The sequence below is a fragment of the Barbus barbus genome (assembly GCF_936440315.1).
Source record: "Barbus barbus genome assembly, chromosome: 5".
NCBI lineage: Eukaryota > Metazoa > Chordata > Actinopteri > Cypriniformes > Cyprinidae > Barbus > Barbus barbus.
In genome coordinates, this window is record NC_136733.1 from 11,388,595 (window position 1) to 11,409,666 (window position 21,072).

At 36.9% G+C, this 21,072-nt stretch overlaps 1 protein-coding gene across 1 annotated transcript in view; it reads left to right on the top strand.

Moving 5' to 3' along the window:
• Window positions 1–21,072, top strand: part of LOC306870222 (serine/threonine-protein kinase PAK 3-like) — a 252,637-nt gene that overhangs the window by 177,334 nt on the left and 54,231 nt on the right. Inside the window, exons 10-12 of the mRNA XM_079417359.1 lie at window positions 3,421–3,469; window positions 3,569–3,681; window positions 19,778–19,895. Of these exons, the coding sequence (XP_079273485.1) occupies window positions 3,421–3,469; window positions 3,569–3,681; window positions 19,778–19,895 (280 nt within the window). The remainder of the gene's footprint in view (window positions 1–3,420; window positions 3,470–3,568; window positions 3,682–19,777; window positions 19,896–21,072) is intronic.

The window sequence follows — 21,072 nt, forward strand, 5'->3', positions numbered from 1 at the left end:
GAGCCACAGGTCTGTAATCGTTAAGTCCTGTTATCTTGGGTTTCTTTGGGACGGGGGGATGATGTGTTTGAAGCAGGCAGGGACTTTGAACAGCTCCAGTGATATGTTGAAGATCTGTGAAAAGATGGGGGCCAGCTGGTCAGCACAGGTTTTCAGACAGGCTGGTGTGACACCATCTGGGCCTGGTGCCTTTCTTCTCTTGTTCTTTCTGTAGAGCTAACGCACATTATCTTCACTGATCTGAAGTGCAGGAGGGGGATTGCTGGAGGTGTTAACGGTTGTGTAAAGAGATGGTCAGAACGGGTGTGGGGGGTTTCGGATCTACAATAAAACTCCTTTAGCTCTTCAGCAAGTTGTTGCAGTGCTGGGGGGTGGTGTCTTGTAGTTGGTGATGGTTTTCAGACCTTTCCACGCTGAAGCTGGGTCGTTGGAAGTTAACTGATCTTCCAACTTTTTAGTGTAGCTCCTCTTAGCCGCTCTAATCTCCTTAGTCTTGTACAATCAGGCCAGGAACACACTGAATATGTCCCCATTTCTGTAGGCATCCTTCTTGGGCCTGGTGAAGATGTCAGAGTTTTGCTATAAACCATGGCTTATTATTGTTGAATATTAAATAAGTCCTGGTAGGGATGCATATATCCTCACAGAAACTGATATATAAAGTTACAGTCTCCGTGAACTCGTACAGATTATTGGCAGTAGCTTACAAAACACTCCAATCAGTGCAGTCAAAACAGGCTTGTAATGCCCGCTCTGTTTCATTAGTCCATCTCTTTACAGTCTTTACTACTGTCATGTCTCGTGGAGGAAGGGAGAAAGCAGGAGTAGCAACTTAAAGGTAGAATTTGACTTTTAATATAAACAAAACGTAGGGTACACACAGACCAGCAACAAAGTAGAATGGACAAATGCAAAGGGAAAACTGAGGGTATTTGTAAAGGAGAAAACAAAGAAACTAACGAGATGATTAAGGAACTCAGGTGCATGGAATAATGAATTAACTTAACAAGAACAGGAACATAACCATATAAGGAAACTCAGGAACAAGGACAGGGGTAAAGCACGGAAAAACAACTACAGGTTTAGCGGATTTAAGTTTTTGACTGTAGGACGGTATAAGATGAACCAGGCAGTGGTCAAAGAATCCTAAAGTTGCCAGTGGGACAGAGTGATTTCATTCTGTATTGTCGTGTAACAGTGATCCAATATATTACTTTCTCTGGTGGGACATGTAACATGCTGTCTGTATTTTGGAAGTTCACAGGAGAGATTTGCTTTATTAAAGTCTCCAAGAATGATAATAACAGAGATAGGATGTTGTTGTTCTGTGTCAGTGATTTGATCAGCGAGTTTCTGTAAGCCAGGCTCACGTGTGCTTGCGGTGGAATGTAAACACTCACAAGAATGAACGAGCAGAACTCCCACGTCGAATAGAAAGGCTTATAGTTAATGAAGAGCACTTCTAGATCGGGGCAGCACATCTTCTTTAACACTTTTAATGTCTGTACACCACTTTTCATTGATGTAAAAGCATGTCCCGCCACCTCACGATTTCAACGCTGATTCTGCGTCACGATCCACTCTAAATAGCTGGAAGCCTGGCAAATGTAACACGCTGTCCGGTATGGTGTCATTCACCAAGGTTTCTGTTAAACACAGAGCAGCAGAGTTTGAAAAATCATTGTTTATCTGGGAGAGCAGTAGAAGTTCGTCAGTTTTGTTGGATAAAGAGCGGATATTCACCAGATGGATGCTAGGCAGTACCGTTCAAAATGTGCGCTGTCTAAGCTTAATGAATGCGGCATCCCGTCTGTGTATCCTAAAGTGTTTGAACGGCGCCGCTGCTCTGCCAACTGCAATGTTCTGCAAAACATTAGACAGTACAGTAGTACAGTACAGTACAAACAACAGTAGTTGTTTGGTGTGTTCTGCTGAATGTTCAGCAGTTCATCCCTAGTAATACTGATTGTGTTTGAGAAACAAAAAAACAAAAACAGGAAAAGCTAACAAAAACAATAAAACAATTGAAGAGCCAAACTCTGAGGCACCATCTCGTTTGTTTTTATTTATTTAGTTATTTATTTGTTATTATTTTATTTTTTCATTGATTGATTTCCTTTTCTTGTTTATTTTCAATGGTCCTGTGGTGTAACAAATGCATTTGTTAAAATAAATAAATAAATATTACTAAAGAGGTGATCTGAGAGCATTTAAAAAAGACTGCGGCTATTTGCACTAAGTGTAAATAGCAATTAGATGCTATTTACACAACGAGCAAATAGCATATTTGGTTTCACTTCATTTTGATGGTCCCTTTAACACATTCTGTTGACTATAAGTAACGTTTCACCTACATATACACTAACTCTCATTACAGTGTTAGTACCGTATAAGTAGACTGGTAGGGTTAGGGATATAATAAGTTAACATGTACTTGCAAAGTTACTTATAGTCAGTAGATTATCTGTTGGGAGACTATCACTATAAAGAGTTAGCAGATGTTAATCAAACAGCCTACTAATACTCTACTGAGAGTTTGTTGACACGTAAGTGAAAAGTTATTTATTGTCAACAGAATGTTCAAATGGGACCATCAAAATAAAGTTTTACTGCATATTTTCTTAGAGATAGATACTACTTACACTAAGTGCAAATAATGATGGATGCTATTTACACTAAGTGCAAATAGCAATGGATTCTGATAACAGTAAGTGAAAATAGTGTAAATAGCATATTGTTACAAAATACTGCTAAGTGCAAATAGGTATAGATTCTATTTACACTGTTAAAATAGCAACATCTGCTATTTATACTACTTATTGCAAATAGTGGCAATTATCTGCACCTCAGTATTGTAGTACATTATAAAACAGTATGCAATAATAACATATCGAGTGTAAATTATAGTTTTAATTCAAATTATTAAATGGATGCCACCTTATTGGGACAATAAAGCCCTATCTACACCTACCCTAACCTTACCCGATACTTTATTTTCAACAAGATTATTTCCTTCATTTTTATTGAAAATAAATGCCTTTCCGATGCGATATGAGATTTGAAAAGTTTGGCAAGTTCGGCAGGTTCCAACTCGGGTCAATCGCATCAAAAAGCACACGCCTTACCATCTACGTCACTGAAACTGTTGTTAAACAAGCGTCTTTTTTCAGTGTTGACTATCCCAATCACACGTTGGAGGGCGGAGTTAGTGTAAAAAGCCTCTGCCAACAAGGCGGGCTATTTGCACTTAGTGTAAATAGACACTGTTTAAAAAAACAAAAAAATGCTAATTGCTAAATTAAATGCTAAAAAAAGAATTTAATCCAGTGCTGCCCCTATTGGTCACAGATTCATGTATGAATCACTATAATTTATTTGTACAATTTTCAAGTTTTCACCTGCTTATTTGCTGTGTTTTAGGGCATCTGGGACAGTATACACAGCCATTGACATTGCCACAGGACAAGAGGTAAACCAGATTATGTTTCAATTTTAAGAAAGCCAAATCCACATTAGCAATATTGGCCTCATTTCCTTTGCTGACCTCTGTTCCTTTTACTTTGTTCAGGTGGCAATCAAACAGATGAATCTGCAGCAGCAGCCAAAGAAAGAGCTCATTATTAATGAGATCCTTGTGATGAGGGAAAACAAAAACCCCAATATAGTCAACTACCTGGACAGGTACAACCTTCAATCTTACTATATATTAACTGATAAATGTACTTTTCCAAACATTAATTTTGCCATTAAATGTCATAATCCAGTGAGATTTTTGTTTGCACAAGGAATCTGACAACAGCCAGTGCACCAAACAGAGATCTGGGACCGTATGTATAAAGCCGCTCAGAGTAAAATTGTAGTCCTTAGTGTGTCAATTTTAAGAATGAAGTAATTTTACTCTTATTCCTAGACTTAAGAATAAGAGTGATTCATAAAGGTTCCTAAGTGTTAAGACTAGGTCTCAGCACCTAAATTATTTAAGAGAGCTGAAGAGGTCTCCTAACCTAGTTAGGAGTAACAAGATGACAGCAAAGAGGAGACTAACACTTTCCAGCAAAGATATGACATATTGGAGTTATATGATGATATAGTGTTGATAAAATTATATAAAATTGATTGTCAAGGTCAAAAAGTATTTTTTATTTTTTGTAAGTAAGATATTTAATAATAATATTCCACTCAACAAGTCAGTGCTCTAACTGCAGAAATTAAAGTAGTAATTAAATTTTTTTTTGGCTAGATTAATGTAATGTAAATTAATGTATTAAAAAATGCAGCAATGCACCAGTGATGACACATTAAGCAGGGTCTTACATATTGTGGCACTTACCCCACCAAACACAACAGTGGCCAAAAGTGATGTGTGGATTTTTTATTTATTTATTTTTATGTATGTATGTATGTATGTATGTATGTATATATGTATGCATTTATTTATTTATTTATTCATTTATTTAATGACCTCACATTTCACTCAAACCATTAAAATACAAAGGACAAAAAACACCAGTGTTGCCAACTGCTTTTTAACTGAAAGTAGCTAAAACTGGTCACTTAATGTTGCTAGATGACCTCATAAAGATGAGTTCACTGATTTATAATTATATTAATATAAATCAGTGAACTTTCCTTTATGACGTCATGGGAGAGTCTCGGAATGTAGATAAGGCGTTGTCAGACTCCTTGTGGAGACGACAATTTTTTTCACTTTCACTTTTAAATTTGTGATCTTGTTGTCACATTTTACAAGAAAACATAATTGTCTGTTGTGCTTATCATGTCTACACCGGATGCTACACAATAACCATTGCAAATCAAATGTCCTTTGTGTCAGTACACAAGGCCGTTACCATGTTTTGAACATTGAGGGAGGGAACCAATATTCTATGTGTATATATATGGGTAGTTGACAAATAGGCCGTAAAAAATGTTTTTTTTTGTAAAAGACCTTTTTTGAAAAAGAAATGCAGATTTATTTAGTGTGAAATCTGATCTTTGAGAAAATATAAAGGGTTACTAACTTCTCTAGGGTCTAACTTTAAAGGGTCAATTCGTTCACTGCTTTTTTAACATTTAAACTGAACTGTACCATAAATGTGTCTTATGGTGTGACATAGCAAAAATTAAGAAAACAAACAAACAAAAAAACTGTTAATAGTTTCTCGTTTGGCTCTCAACGAAGGCGGTCGCATTTTTTCTCTCCCTCTCCTCCCCTTACCTTCCCTTCCCTGCTTTGCTCTCTTGTCTCGTCTCGTCTATTGTCTAATACTGGAGAGACTCTCTCTGCACTGCTCTCCAAACTGGAAAATCATGGATTTGATCAATTGGTCTCTCAACGCAATTGACACAATTTTCTCGACAAGAAGTTTAGGTTGGGGGGAACCTGATTGTCCCAGCGGAACATTCGCAGCTGGATATACGATGGACGCATGGGAAAGGTGGCGGGTCGTGTTTCTTGCAGCTCTTTCCGTGGAGGACATTGAAGATATCTACCTATTCGGAACCATGATAACAGGTCTTCTGCTGATTGGATTAGGCTTTGCCCTGGGTTATCGTAAAATTCAGGAAATGGGTACAGCTGTCAAAAGCCTCACAAGGCTGCCCGTCATGATTGAAGCAGTGGGCAGAGCGGTCAGCACTGAGACTATCAACCGCAATATGGATACCATCACAGAGAAGCTTTCGGATTTGAAAAAAGAAAAAATGATGGATTTGGAGACCAGAATGGACAAAGAGAGTTGCCGTGAAAATTGGAATATGGCTACTTGTCCCAAGACCAAACAATCTTATCTTCTTTCGGCTCTCTCATACCAGCACTGCCTCGGACAAGGTCGTTGTTGGAAAACAACCCCGGGATGAGCACTGCAGTGAGACGCTCTTGCATTCCTCCCCCCTTTCCACAGACACCTGCGGATTGTTGACTCTGTCTGGGTCCTGATCAAGGCTGTCGCCATAGCAACGTGCTGTGTCGCTATCACATTCTGCGGACTGAGACAACTTGATTTGAATGCCAGCGTGGCGGTTCTCCAGGCCTAAAAAAAACATACATACATACACACACACACAGATACGCATTCACCTCCCCTCCCCCGATCCCTCACCTTCGCCGCTTTGTACCGCCAGCCTGACAAGCGGGTCCGACCGGCGCCAAGAATGGCTGCAGGACCGGATGGCTGCTTGCCGGAACTGGATTACCTTCTCTGTTGCAGTCGTGTGATTGACTATGTGCTTTTTGTTGCTGGGGTGTTTTTCCTGTTCTCACACTGTACTCCCAAACGAGCATAGTCTGTGAATTTTTTTTTTTCTTCCCCCCACTTTCCTCATGTCATGCTGTAATCTCTTCCTCACTCAACAAATTCCTTGTATGTGTAAACATACTTGGCGAATAAAGCTCATTCTGATTCTGATTCTGAATAATACATAAATAGCATGAGAGAGATTTATTGTCATTGTTAGACACTTTAATATAATGCTATTTAATTAATATAAAATTATAATTAACATAAATTTTTTTCCACATGACTTGTTGGACAATTTCAAGACAAACTTTGACAACAAGAACAACTTTGCTGTAATCTGTTCAAAACTGCTGAAAATTATACCATTTTAAATTGAGCGATATTTGTATCTCCCCTATTGCAATACTCAACTGTTTTTTTTTTAAGATGTTTTGAGATAAAAACAAATCTGTGGTTCTTTTAAGTGTCACACCATAGGACATTACGTCACACCATAAGACATCACGTCACACTAAAGGACAGAAATGGTCGTTATTAAATTATTTCTATTTAATTTTGAACATGTCAAAAGAGAAAAAGTTTAATTTGATACAAAAAATATCAACATGTTTTTTAAACAAAACAAAAATGCTCATCAACAAAATTCAGTTTCTTAGTCAATCAGTATGTTAATGAAACTCTTCTAATCCCCCCCGCACACACACACACACACACAGTAAAAAAATATTGATATTCAAACTATATACATTCAGATGTAAATGATTAATTTTTTTAACTATATGCCTACTCTTTTTAAGACATAATTTTGATTCTATTTATTTTCTGCATTGTTCTCTTAGGATCTCCTCCCTTCTGCGTGGAGAATTTCCCTGTTAATTTCCTCTATAATATTCCTCTATTTCCGTGTCCTCTCTCTTCCACTAATTTCTCTCCCTCAGTTCTTCCTGTCTCAAAAATAAAGTATCACATTTTATACTTATTTTCATGACACTTTATAACTGTGCAAGTTTTCTGTAAAAAAACATCAGAAAATAATTTAATGTAATTACTGCATTTAAGAACACTGAAAATTATCAAAAAAGACTAAGTATAAATCTTATTTAATTATTTAAAATGCTTTTTAAAGAGACCTTGTCCTGTGGTGTGACATCTTTGTCCTGCGGTGTGACAGTACAGGCGTCACACCGGAGGACATTTTCTGTCACACCATAGGACGTTTCAGCCTTTTTCTGTCAATTAATCACCTTGCTATTCAAAGCTAACCTGTCATTAGCAGTAAGCAAGACACATTTGCATAATTTTCCACGATTTTGTAGTTTAACATGCAGTTAAAAAAAGATAAAATTAAAAAAATATAATTCAGGGGTGTCACACCAAAGGAAAACAAAAGGTAACAATTTTGTAGTGGTTCCAAAAAAGCATGTCATGGGCTTCACAGGGGGCTTCAGTAACATGACCATGAATGGGGTCCTTCAACTAATTAAAGTTTTCTCTGGAAATGGCCGATTTAAAATCAGGATATGGTGTCACACCAGAGGACATGGTTTTCAGAGACAAAATGTATCAAGTTCCTACGCTTTCAGCAATATATGGATGAAAAAAAAATTATTGCCATTTACTAAAATAGACACTTGTACAATTATGCCAGAGGTATTTATTAACATTTTTATGCTTTTCTTTTTCATTTACAGTCATGGCCAAAAATATTGGCACCCTTGGTAAATATGACCAAAGAAGGCTGTGAATTTATCTGCATTGTTGATCCTTTTGATCTTTTATTTAAAAATTCACAAAAATCTAGCCTTTCATTGGATAATAAGAATTTAAAATTTAAATATCATTGAAGTAAATGTTTTTCTCTAATACACATTGGCCACAATTAACTGCACCCTTTTGTGGCAGTCGTGGCCTAATGGATAGAGAGTTGGACTTGTAACCTGAAGGTCGTGGGTTCGAGTCTCCGGTCCGGCAGAGATTGTAGGTGGAGGGAGTGAATAACCAACACTCTCTCCACCCTCAATACCACAACTGAGGTGAGACCCTTGACCAAGGTACCGAACCCCCAACTGCTCCCTGGGCACCGCAGCATTGGCTGCCCACTGCTCCGGGTGTATGTTCACTACTGTGTGTACACTTGGATGGTTTAAATGCAGAGCACAAATTCCGAGTATGTGTCACCATACTTAGCCACACACTACTTCCCTTTCCCTTTTGTTCAACACTTTTTGAAACCTCCATTTGCCAGTTTAACAGCTCTAAATTTTCTTCTATAATGCCTGATGAGGTTAGAGAACACCTGACAAGAGATCAGAATCACTCCAGACCCTTTAGATTCCCAGCTCCAGGTTGGTGCTTCTTGTCTTCAGTTCACCCCAATCATTTTCTATAGGGTCAGAGGACTGGAATAGCCATAGCAAAAGCTTGCTTTTGTGCTCAGTGACCCAATTTTGTGTTGTTTTTGAGGTTTGTGTTTGGATTATTATACGGTTGGAAGATCCAAACATGGCCCATTATAAGATTTCTAACAGAGTCAGTCACTTGTTGATTTTTTTTTATCTGTTAGTATTTGTTAAATTAGTGTCTAAACAAGATGTGCAGGACCTCCAGCAGAAATATTGGCCCACAACATCAAAAATACAGCAGTATATTTCATTGTACACATGGGGTACTTTTTATCCCTGTGTTAATCAAACCCATCTTGAGTGTATGCTGCTGAAAAGCTCAATTTTTAGTTTCATCTGACCATAGAAGCCAGTCCCATTTGAAGTTCCAGTCGTGTCTGATAACTGAATATGCTGGAGTTTGTTTTTGGATGAGCTAGGATAATTTTTCTTGAAACCCTCCCAAACAACATGTGGGGATGTAGGTGCTGTTTGACCATTTTTTTTAAAGGTTTTCTGACCTTCAAACTATTTTCTGCAATTCTCCAGCTGTGGTCCTTGGAGAGTCTTTAGCCACTCAAACTCTCCTTCTCACCATGCATTATGACGATATAGACACACGTCCTCTTCCAGGCAGTCTTGTAACATTTTCTGTTGATTTGGAAATTCTTAATTATTGCCTTGATGGTGGAAATGGGAATTTTCACTGCTCTAGCTCTTTTCTTAAAGCCACTTCACTAATTTGGGAAGCTCAATTATCTTTTGCTGCAGATCAGAAATATATTCTTTGGTTTTTCTCATTGTGATGGATGATTAAGGGAATTTGGGCTTTGTTTTCCCTCCTATTTATATTTCTGTTAAACAGGAAGCCATGGCTGGATAATTTCATGTTCATAATCACCCTGGAGTGTTCAAAATTGTGAATATGAATGAGAATATACTTCAGAGATATTTTACTCATAAGAATTTCTAGGGGTGCCAATAATTGTGTCCATCTGTAATGGAGCCGACGAGACGGGAGTCGAGCGGATCCAAGTGCAAGCTTTTATTCATGGACATGATCATAACATAGGCACGGCCGAACAACAGCAAACAAGTATGGCATGGGCAAGACACACGAGTATTCCTAGGACAAGCATGGGTCTTCGAACTGCAAACAGTATCCAGAGGGCTTGGCAAGGGCTAATCCAATAACGTGAGCAATAATTCAGACAGGAACAAACAGAGTACAAAACGACAAGATTATAGATAGATCCAAGGCAGGCTATAAGCTAGATAAAAAAGACTTAGACTCAAACTAAGAAAACCACAGAAGGGCTCCGTAAAGTAGCTATCACTATGAGAGTGATAAATGCTAGACTCAGCGATTAAAGCAGGATCTTAGTGTTTTATATAGTGAGTGTAATAGCTTTCAGGTGAGCGAGTGATTGAGACAGCTGTGTGTACTTAGTGCAATGAATGATGGGAAATGCAGTCCAGGGTAATATCTAACAGTCTGTGTGGTGTAAGAGTCAATATGATGGAAGAGCGACCTCTGATGGCGAGTAGACGGAAGACCACGAACCGGATTCGTGACACCGTGTATTTGAGAAACACATTTATTTCATAATGATATTTCCCCCCATTTTAAATTATTATTATCCAATGAAAGGTTAGATTTTTGTGTTTTTTTTTTTAAATGAAATATCAAAAGGATTAACAATGCAGATTAATTTTCACAGTCTTCTTTGATCATATTTACCAAGGGTGGCGATATTTTTGACCATGACTCTATAAAAGTTGTAATTTATTGAACCACGCTTGGGACAGTCACACCATAGGAAAAGTTTGAGATTTAGCTCACTGCAGCTTTAATAACCAGTCAACGTAGGACAAATAAATGTTTAACCATTTACTGCATTTTAAACAACGACAATATTAATTATATTCGTTTTTAACTTGTGGGACAGTGAAAATGCCATGTCACGTCAACAACCCATAATATATGTATATATATATATATATATATATATATGTATATGTATATATATATATATATATATATATATATATATATATATATATATATATATATATACATATATATATATATATATATATATATATATATATATATATATATATATATATATATATACATATATATATATATATATACATATATATATACATATATATATATATATATACATATACATATACATATACATATACATATACATATACATATATACATATATGTATATATATATATATATTAGTGCTGTCAATCGATTAAAAAAAAAATCAACTAATTTATCACACATTTTTCTGAAATTAATCGCAATTAATCCTAAATATTTTAATATACTTTTATATTGCAATAATTTCACATTCAATCTTTAAATGAATGTACAAACAACATACAGTATATTTTTTATATTTGTTTAAAAATATACATCTTTATTTTTATGACTGAAGGCCAGTATCACTGACACCAATTAATACTGATTTCCCTATAAAATCAATCTACAGCTCAATTTGAACATTTATTAGACTTTAAAAATAACTTCTAATTTAAGTGAACTTAAAAAAATCTTCAAATAAACCCATTATAATAAATGTCATATTTATCTACCTGTGCCCCTCAGCAGAAATATACAGAAACTGAATAAAGTTATCAAACACTAAATTCTAAATTAAATACAGATGAATCTTTAAAACAATAAAAGTTATTGATTTCTTTTTTTTTTCTTTTGTTCTTGATGAACAGACATCACAGCAGCTGGTTATTAGGTTGTTTTGGCTGTTTCTTTAAGAGCTGCCGCTACCGAACATGATATGGATCTGACACGCATCGTATTTTCTCTCAACTCTACCTTTTCTGACCCATTTCAGGTCGGACCCATTTCAGTCTCTTCTAATGAGCTGACGAGTTGAATTGAGTGTGTTAGATGAGGGAGACAGTGCTAGGATGCCACAGGACAGTTTTGAAAACCATTTCAGACAAGTTCTTAATGTAACTCATATATAACATATTCCATGCATGCACAGTTTTATGACAGCTTTAATCGCCTTTTTGGTAACTTCATGACTTAACTGATCACGACATTGAATGCTCATAGTTTCTTTTGCGATTTGATATGAAATGATACAGGCTATGCGCACGCCGGCACTTTTGTGTGTATTGAAGAGTATGCGCTGTGAGCACAGTTTCCGCACTCATTTGCCTCGCGCCTGATGCTGAAGTGAAGTTGAAGCACGCGTCTGAAACGTCTCCTGTTTGATGTGTTCGTAAAGACGTTCTGCGACTGAATAAATGCACTTCTTGTCAAGAAAAATAGACAGAATTAGCAGTTATGAGTGGGGTGGCCAACCTTAGGCCCCGCCCCTGCGTTAACGGCGTTAAATAATTTTAATGCATTGAACTGAAAAAACTAATCGCCTGCGTTAACGCGTTAATTTTGACAGCACTTCATACATACAGTGTATATATATATATATATATATATATATATATATATATATATATATATATATATATATATATATATATATATATATATATGTGTATATGTGTTCTGTTGGCTGTGGAGTCAAGACATTTACAAATATGATTAAAAGATAAATATGAGACAAAACTACAGAATGTCACATTTTATTATTGGGTGATTCAACACATAGATGTTTTACCAGCTAAGAAGTTCAGCACTTTTAGAGTTTCACCCCCCTATCTGATGTGAGCATAAGTATTGGAACAGTTGCCTCACAGGTCTTTCTATGTGATCAGCTGTGTCCTGTTGCATTAATTCTTCAGATATTAAATGCAGGGAATGTGTCGTATCAGTTATATCCATTACTTCTGTATTCTGAATCTTGCATACGATGATGACACACACAAACCAGGATGAAGATGAGGGAGCTGACTTTGAGAGAAAAGCAAGCAATTTGGATGCTAAAAGAAAAGAGGAAGTCAATTTGAGCTATAGCAAAAACAAAGGTCATGGAGAAATCAAGAGTTTGGAAACCACCAGCGACACCAACAACCAACAACGACCTGATCAGCTGAGAAAACAACAGTAGTTGATGACAGACAAATCATAAAAGTTGTGAAAATGAACCCTAAAAGACATGTCTGTAAAATCACCAACAACTTCCAGAAAGCTGGGGTGATGCTCTGACAATCTACTGTCATCAAGAGACTTTGACACAGAATTACAGATGATACACAGCTAGATGCAAACCTCTGACCAGCACCAAAAATAGAAAGGGAAGATTAGAGTTTGCAAAAAAGCACCAAAGGTGAGCCAGAAGAGTTTTGGAACTGTGTTTATGGACCGATGAGACAAAGATGAACCTTTATCTAAGTGATGGGAAAGCAAAAATGTGGAGAAAAAAAGGGAACTGCAATGATCCCAAGCATACAGCCTCATCTGTAAAGCATGGTGGAGGTGGTGTCGTGGCATGGGCATGCATGGCTGCCTCTGGAACAGGCCCTCTCAACTTTACTGATGACTTAATGTATGATGACAGTAGCAGAATGAATTTGGAAGGGTACAAAACCATCTTGCCAACCAATATTCAAGAAAATGCCACCAGATTCATTGGGAAGTGCTTCATATTGCATCAGGGCAATGACGCAAAGCACCCTGCCAGTTCAGTCAAGGAATTTATAAGGGCAAAGAAATGGAAAGTCTTAGATTGCCCAAGTCAATCTCCAGATTTAAATCCGATTGAACATGATTTTCACCAGCTGGAGAGGAGAGTAAAGGCAGAAACTCCCCAAAACAAGCAACAATTGGAATTGGCTGCATTAAAGGCTGAGAAAAGCATTTCAAAGGATGAGACCAAGAGTCTGGTGACGTCTATGGGTCACAGATTCACTGCTGTGATTGTGCGCAAGGGATCTGCAACTAAATAATATTTTTTAATCTTTTATATCTGCCTTATGTTCAACTGTCCCAATACTTATGCTCACATCAATGAGTGGGATGAACTGTAAAATTGCTGTTCTTTTTATTTGGTAAAACATATATGTCCTGAAACGGCTAATAATAAAATGTGACATTTTGTAGTTTTGTCTCATATTCATCTTTTAATCATATTTGCAAATGTCTTGACTCCACAGCCAACAGAGCAATTTTGTCTTTACTGTTCCAATACTTATGGAGGGCACTGCGTGTGTATATATATATATATATATATATATATATAGTATATATATATATATATATATATATATATATATATATATATAATATTAGGGGTTGCACCGACTAGACGGCTTCAGTGCTCTGCCATGACGCTTTAAGCTTGACGTCGACTAGTCGCTGGTCCTATAGAGGGCGCAACAGGATAAGAAATCCACATTTATGCTCCGTTTCCAAACAGTTAAAATTACAAATTAATTCATACTCTGAAAGTGCTCCACAAGACGTGTGATTTCTATTACTGGATGCTCGAAATTGAACGGGAGAATACACGTTTTAAACAGCTTATTTTACAGGTAAATTAATGGCTGTTCTAATCTAATGCGCTGCTGCACTGTAATGCACACACAGGCTTCAGACAGTAGCGTGTACATCACGCGCAGATCGCGCGCACAGAATCACTCTGCTCGGAAATGTATTGTCAACACTGTTCTGTGATTTCTTAATAAAATAACTTAGAAACTGAAAAGTTCAAGCATATATTTCTTAACTAAATCCCACAGCTTCACTACTAGTAGAGAGACGCTGCTAGGTAGAATTAATTCAGACACGCAATCGTTCTCACTAATGCATTCATCCATATGAATGTAATCTTTACTGTGTTACGTATCTGTATCTGATTTAGAACGAGCAGAAATCAGTGAGAAATATAACGGCACAAAGATGAAAAAACTGATCAAAATAAGCTGTTATAGGAGCAATAGCCATGTGGGCAGTGCTGTGTCATATGCCATTAGCTGTGCACAAGATCACAGCTCCAGGCTTATTTGTTCATTAATGACGTCATCAGCGACTAGTCAACTTCAAATCGACTTTCGTCGAGTCGTCAAGTTGACTTTAAAAAATCAGAAGCCATTCAACCCCAAATAAATATATATATTAGTATTGGAACAGTAAGGCCAATTCCTTTAGATTTACTGTAGACTGTAAACATTTGGGTTTGACATCAAAATATGAATATGAGATGAGAGATTAACTTTTCATCTTTTATTTACAGGTATTTTCATCTGGATCTGATACACAACTTAGAAGATAGCACCTTTTGTTTGAACCCACCCATTTTCCAAAAGTATTGGAACATGTGACTGACAGGTCTGTTTTGTTGCTATGGTGTGTCCTATTAATTGATTATTCAAACAATAAATAGCACTGAATGTCTGCGCTCAGTTTCAGATCTGTGCAGACTGCAATTATAGTTAGTTAGACATGTAACCAACATGAAAACCAGAGAGGTGTCTATGGGTGAAAAACGAGCAATTGTGAAGCTGAGAGAAGATGAAAAATCAATCAAACCATTGCACAAACACTGGCAATAGCAAGTACAACCATTTGGAATCTCCTGAGCAAGAAAGAAACTACTGGTGTACTAAATAACACACCTCAAATGGGTAGATCAAGGAAAACATCTGCAGTTGATGACAGAAACATTGTGACAGCTGTAAAGAAAGACCCTAAAACAACTGTTAGTGACATCGGCAACAACCTCCAGAGGGCAGGAGGGAAGGTATCACAATCTACTGTTCGCAGAAGACTTCATGAACAAAAGTACAGAGGCTACACCAGAAGATGCAAACCACTCATTAGCAAGAAGAATAGGAGACGAGCCTTTCGGGGGTTCGATGCCTTGCTCAAGGGTCTCACCTCAGTTGTGGTATTGAGGGTGGAGAGAGTGTTGGTTATTCACTCCCCCACCTACAATCCCTGCCGGACCCGAGACTCGAACCTACAACCATCGGGTTGCAAGTCCAACTCTCTATCCACTAGGCCACGACTGCCCAGAAAGAAAGGATCTGCTCGTGATCCCAAACATACAAGCTCATCTGAAACAGTGTACACAGGTGTATATTATAGTACACATTACACATGTCATCGCTTCTTCTGGGACAGGCTCATTAATCTTCATTAATGATGTAACACATGATGGCAGCATCAAAATTAACTCAGAAGTCTACAGAAATATGTTCTGACAATTTACAGAAAGAAGCAACAAAACTGATTGAGAGATCCTTCATTATGCAGCAAGATAATGACCCAAACCATAGTGCCAAAACAACAAAGGAGTTAATCAGGGGCAAGAAGTGGAAGGTTTTAGACTGGCCAAGTCAATCTCCACACTTAAACCCAGTAGAGTATGCATTTTACCTGCTAAAGAAGAGAATGAAGGGAGTAACCCCCCAAAACTGAAAGAGGCTGCGGTGAAAGCCTGGAAAAGCATCACAAAAGAGCAATGCAAAAGTTTGGTGATGTCAATGGGTCACAGGCTTGATGCAGTTATTGAAAGCAAAGGATTTGCAATTAAATATTAAGTCTTTTTCACTTTAATCTATGTTAATTCTATCTGTTCCAATACTTTTGGTAACATGAAAAATGGGTGGGTTCAAACAAAAGGTGCTATATTCTTAGTTGTGTATCAGATCCAGATGAAAATACCTGTAAATAAAAGCTGAAATGTTAATCTCTCATCTCATATTCATCTTTTGATGTCAAACCCAAATGTTTTCAGTCTACAAAAAAAATAAAGGAATTGGCCTTACTGTTCCAATACTTTTGGAGGGCAATCTATCTATCTATCTATCTATCTATCTATATATATATATATATATATATATATATATATATATATATATATATATATATATATATATATATATATATATATATATATCAGTGGTGAGCGGTGACAAGGTTTTTTAGCCGGGTATGCTGAGTACTAAGGTTAAGATCCCCTGCCCCCATCGGCTTTTAGGGCACACTCAAAAAGGTAAACACCGTGGGCAGGTGTTGATTTAAAGGGGTGGTTGATTGTGATTTAACTTTTTCACTTTAGTTAGTGTGTAATGTTGCTGTTTGAGCATAAACAATGTCTGCAAAGTTACAACGTTGAAAGTTCAATGCAAACGAAGATATTGTCTTTTAAAATTATGGCAAACCCTGAAATCACATAAACCACGCCCCCGGGAACGTGCAATAAAGGGGGCGAGGCCATGTTTCGCTGCTTTAGAGAAGAGTTGTTGCAATGCCGTCAAAACTAGGGGTGCACGAAAAAAATCTATTCATACATGAATCACAATTCTGTCTTCTAACGATTCTAATGGATTCAAAAGTTTCTAAATCAATTTTCTAAAGCAGCGATTCTTAATGATGTTCCTCTTGTCCCCCTGCTCTGCATTTCTCTCTCTCTCTCTCTCTCTCTCTCATTCAGATCATCAGCTCGTCACAGCTCCATCAAAGAACTGTGTTCCAATTATACACTTTATGTGTATCAAAGACTATAGAATGCCCTTAAAGGGACTTTGATGTGTGTAGACAGATATTTTTTCACATAGCTACAAGAACCGTTAACGTTCACCAGAGCGACCTCGCACTGAACGATCTTTGTTTGCATGTGTCATTGTTTTCTAATAGAATAAATGAAACGGGACAAAGTTAATCTTGTCAAACTATATATCATTCTGAGGGTCTAAGCCTCAAGCATCGACGACAGATCGCTGTTTTTCGATGGAAAGCTTATAAGGAATGAGTGGCACAAATTTGCTACATTTGTGTAAGCAGTACACATCCAAACACGCAGAATAAAAAAGCAGTACGTACCTTTATCATTGTAATAACGAGCCACAAACGCGTCCACTGCTGAAATCCCAGTTTAGTTAGAGAGGTAAGGGTCCACAGAACAACATACCAGCGAGCACTTTTAGTCCAGCGAAACAGTAACGTTGTAATAAGGATGAATATTCCTTTGTTTACGTTTCATTTCTTCAGAGAGTTATTGTTCGCGTCCGTTATGGAATAAATTACGCTCAAAAACAGCGTCTTGGTGGTAAAAAAACAAAACGATGTTACAGCATACGGTTTTACAAACATAATGAGACCGTCCACGGAAAAAAAAAAGTCTCAGAAAAGCGGAATATAGATTATTTGAATTTGGCGCTCCCTCCTGCGAGCTCTGACGCGGGCTATGACGCTTCTGTCATCTGAGCGGGGCGTAACTTAGCGATCTGCTTTATCCATAAAAAAACTGTTTTTTTTTTTTCTTCTACATTTTTTATATGTGTGTGTGTGTATTGTGTGGGGAATGTGGCCGTGTCTGCATGATTATAATATGTATGGACGCACATCAGCGTGTTTATTAGCGACTCTATGACGGCTATCATTGTGATTCATTGATCAGCTATTATTGATTATATGGCCCATCTGTATGATCATCATCTGAATGGAAGCACATCAGCGTGTGTTTACTGACTCTATGACCATGTCTGGCAATATCACTTCACGTCTGGCAGTGATATTTATCATTGTAATAACGAATAACGAAGAATACTTCAGTATACATACTATATACAAAGCATTTTTTTTCTATTTTTTTTCCTTTTTATTACTCAAATAATTATTTTTGTATTTTTTAGTGCTCAAATAAATCTGTCTATTATTTTATAATTGAAAAACTATGCAGGAACATGTATAATGACTAAAATAGCTTGTATAATTCTGCAATCCATTTGGTGGTTATTTTTCCTCAAACAGGGGGGAGGGGGGGGACTATAAATAGTTTCAGAAAATATTGCAGGAATCTCATTTTTCATGGTATCTTCTTCAAATTTGAAATATGAACTCATGAGACCAGTGGCTTTCGATCCATTACTTTTCTGGATTGCTCCAGGACTTATTTCATGTATTTGTATATGAAATAAAAAAAACATTCAGTGTGGAAAAATATTTTTCAAGGCACGTCAGTGCCTATAACTTTTTATCTTTTTGAGCATTATCAACTCTGGATGATAGATAGTAAAGCCCAGAGTCTCTTCTTTCCAAAGATACCTAATTTGTTTGTGTAAGCACACTTTGTCACAAACTGTTACCATTTTAATTTAGGTAGGTTATTTTCACCTGCGAGGCCACAAATGGCAGTGAAGGTTAACGGTTAAACATGGATGGGCTCGCAGTTGCCGTGGTAGCGAGCAATACTTGCTGGCAAACACTTCTGACCATTCTGAAACGTCCTGTAAGAGCCATCCTTGCACAGGTTCTCTTCTCTAATATTCTATGGGTCTCAATCGGGCTCAAACTGATAAGCAATATATATATGGGGTGGCGGGGGGGTCCTCAATCTTAACACTCCCGGTTAAAAAAAGTCACCGATTGCCACTGACACATACGCACTATGGTCTGTCTGACACCGTGTCCTAACTACCCGCGACGCACAAGATTACAGTGACAGGCAATTTGGGTGTCCACACCAGATGCAACATGAGAGAATCAATCAATTATCACAGCCAATTAAAAGCGTGCATGGGTGGTCTCTCTCTGGAAGCACACTGCACTTGCAACAAAATTGATACATTTTTAATCTAATTAAAAAATATCAAACCCTTTTAACATCATTAAATCTACATACTGATTGATTGGCCGTCTCAAATATTTTAAAATTGAAGAGCACTCTTAGACAGATTTGGCAGATCAGCCTAAAAATGTCCTTATTTAAAATTATTTAAAGCTTTTTGTCATTTTAACCATTTTGTCCCCCTCAATGTCTATGATGGTTACGACCCTGCCAGTATGTCATAAATAGAACAAGGCATCGGTTTACTGTCAGGGCGCCGTGCCACAACAAGTCACCAACAGTAAACTACGCATCCAGTGTAGACAGCATCACAGTGGGTTCTACTGTCTTTTGTTGCGTCGAGTCACTTGCGTCCGGTGTAGAGACAATGTTTTACTTTCTAAGACTAAAATGCAGAGTTTGCATGTTTTTTCCTCCTCATTTTCACTGTGTAAACCTATGCTCTCGTAGACACGGGAAGTGTTCGCACTGAAAGTTTAGCAAAGCATTAAACTTTTTGGCCCAAACTGAAAACTACTGAAAACTATTTATATAAAGTCCATAGGTACCATATTTTACTACCATGTTACTTTGCATTCAGTGGTCAGGTTGATGCCTGTAATATAAATTGTTTCTTTCTTTCTGTCTCAGTTATCTAGTAGGAGATGAGTTGTGGGTGGTGATGGAATATTTGGCAGGTGGTTCACTTACTGATGTGGTAACAGAGACATGCATGGACGAGGGACAGATTGCTGCAGTGTGCAGAGAGGTAACATTTACACACAAACTACACAACATATAGTATATATGAGTGAAACAATACTCTCTTGTCATGATTTGGGACAATACTTTAAGCATACTTGAAACAAAGCTAAAATAAAACTATTGCATCCAAAACTTGAATAAGCGTGGACTTGATCCTTCTCCTCCATGCACAGGGCAATGGTGATGCCAGAATAGAAAAAGTCTTTATTCAACGTATCTAAAAAATACAGAATTATGCTATACCCATATTTTCTATCACAGATTACATATAAAACAAAAAATATGTCAGTTATTCAGCAAAAAATCTAATACTAGGCTAAATAATACAAGTAAAAAGTCCTCAAAACAAATACTACAGTCAGAAATACAAAAACAAATTCAGGTAAGTAATGACCTAAAAATTTTTGTAAAGTAATCAAATGTAAAATAATATTGTATAGTATTCACTGTATAAATTAAACACAGATGAATTCTTATTAAAGCTTATTAAAGCCATGGTTAATTTCCGTGAGGGCTCCCCTCCTTTTTTGTCAAGCTCTACATAAAAGGAGCATTGAGTGTGGAACATGAATACTATTGAATGATCTTAATATTTAACATGCATCTTAGGCAGAGGCGGACAGTAACTAAGTACATTTACTTGAGTATTGTACTTAAGTACACTTTTTGAGTATCTGTACTTTACTTGAGTATTATTTTTTCTGAAAACGTATGACTTTAACTTCACTACATTTGAAAGACAAATATTGTACTTTTCACTCCACTACATTTCTATCAAGGTCCTCGAAGTAGAAAGTTATTAGCAGCTTTGAAAGTCAGTGGGTGATTTTATTTATTTATTTAATTTATTTTTTTTACTTTTTTTTCAGACAGTTTATCAGTAATCACTCTTGCAGGGCTACATGAAGTGATTTCCCAGCATTTTTTTAACACTGACCAGTTGCAAATATTTATTTACAACAATTCAATAATAAGAAGTTAATATTGTGGTATATATTAGACACAATTGTGTGTCTCCTAATAAAACACAATAGGTGTTGGACTTGAAGCAGACTGCACAGACTGTTCTGTGTGTGAAATCAAAGTACTGTGAGAGCAATTAGACAGCATTTTTATTTTTTTTGTTTTGATGTCAAATAAGTTTTGCTTTTTTGTTAAAGCAATGTTGCTGTTGTAAAGTT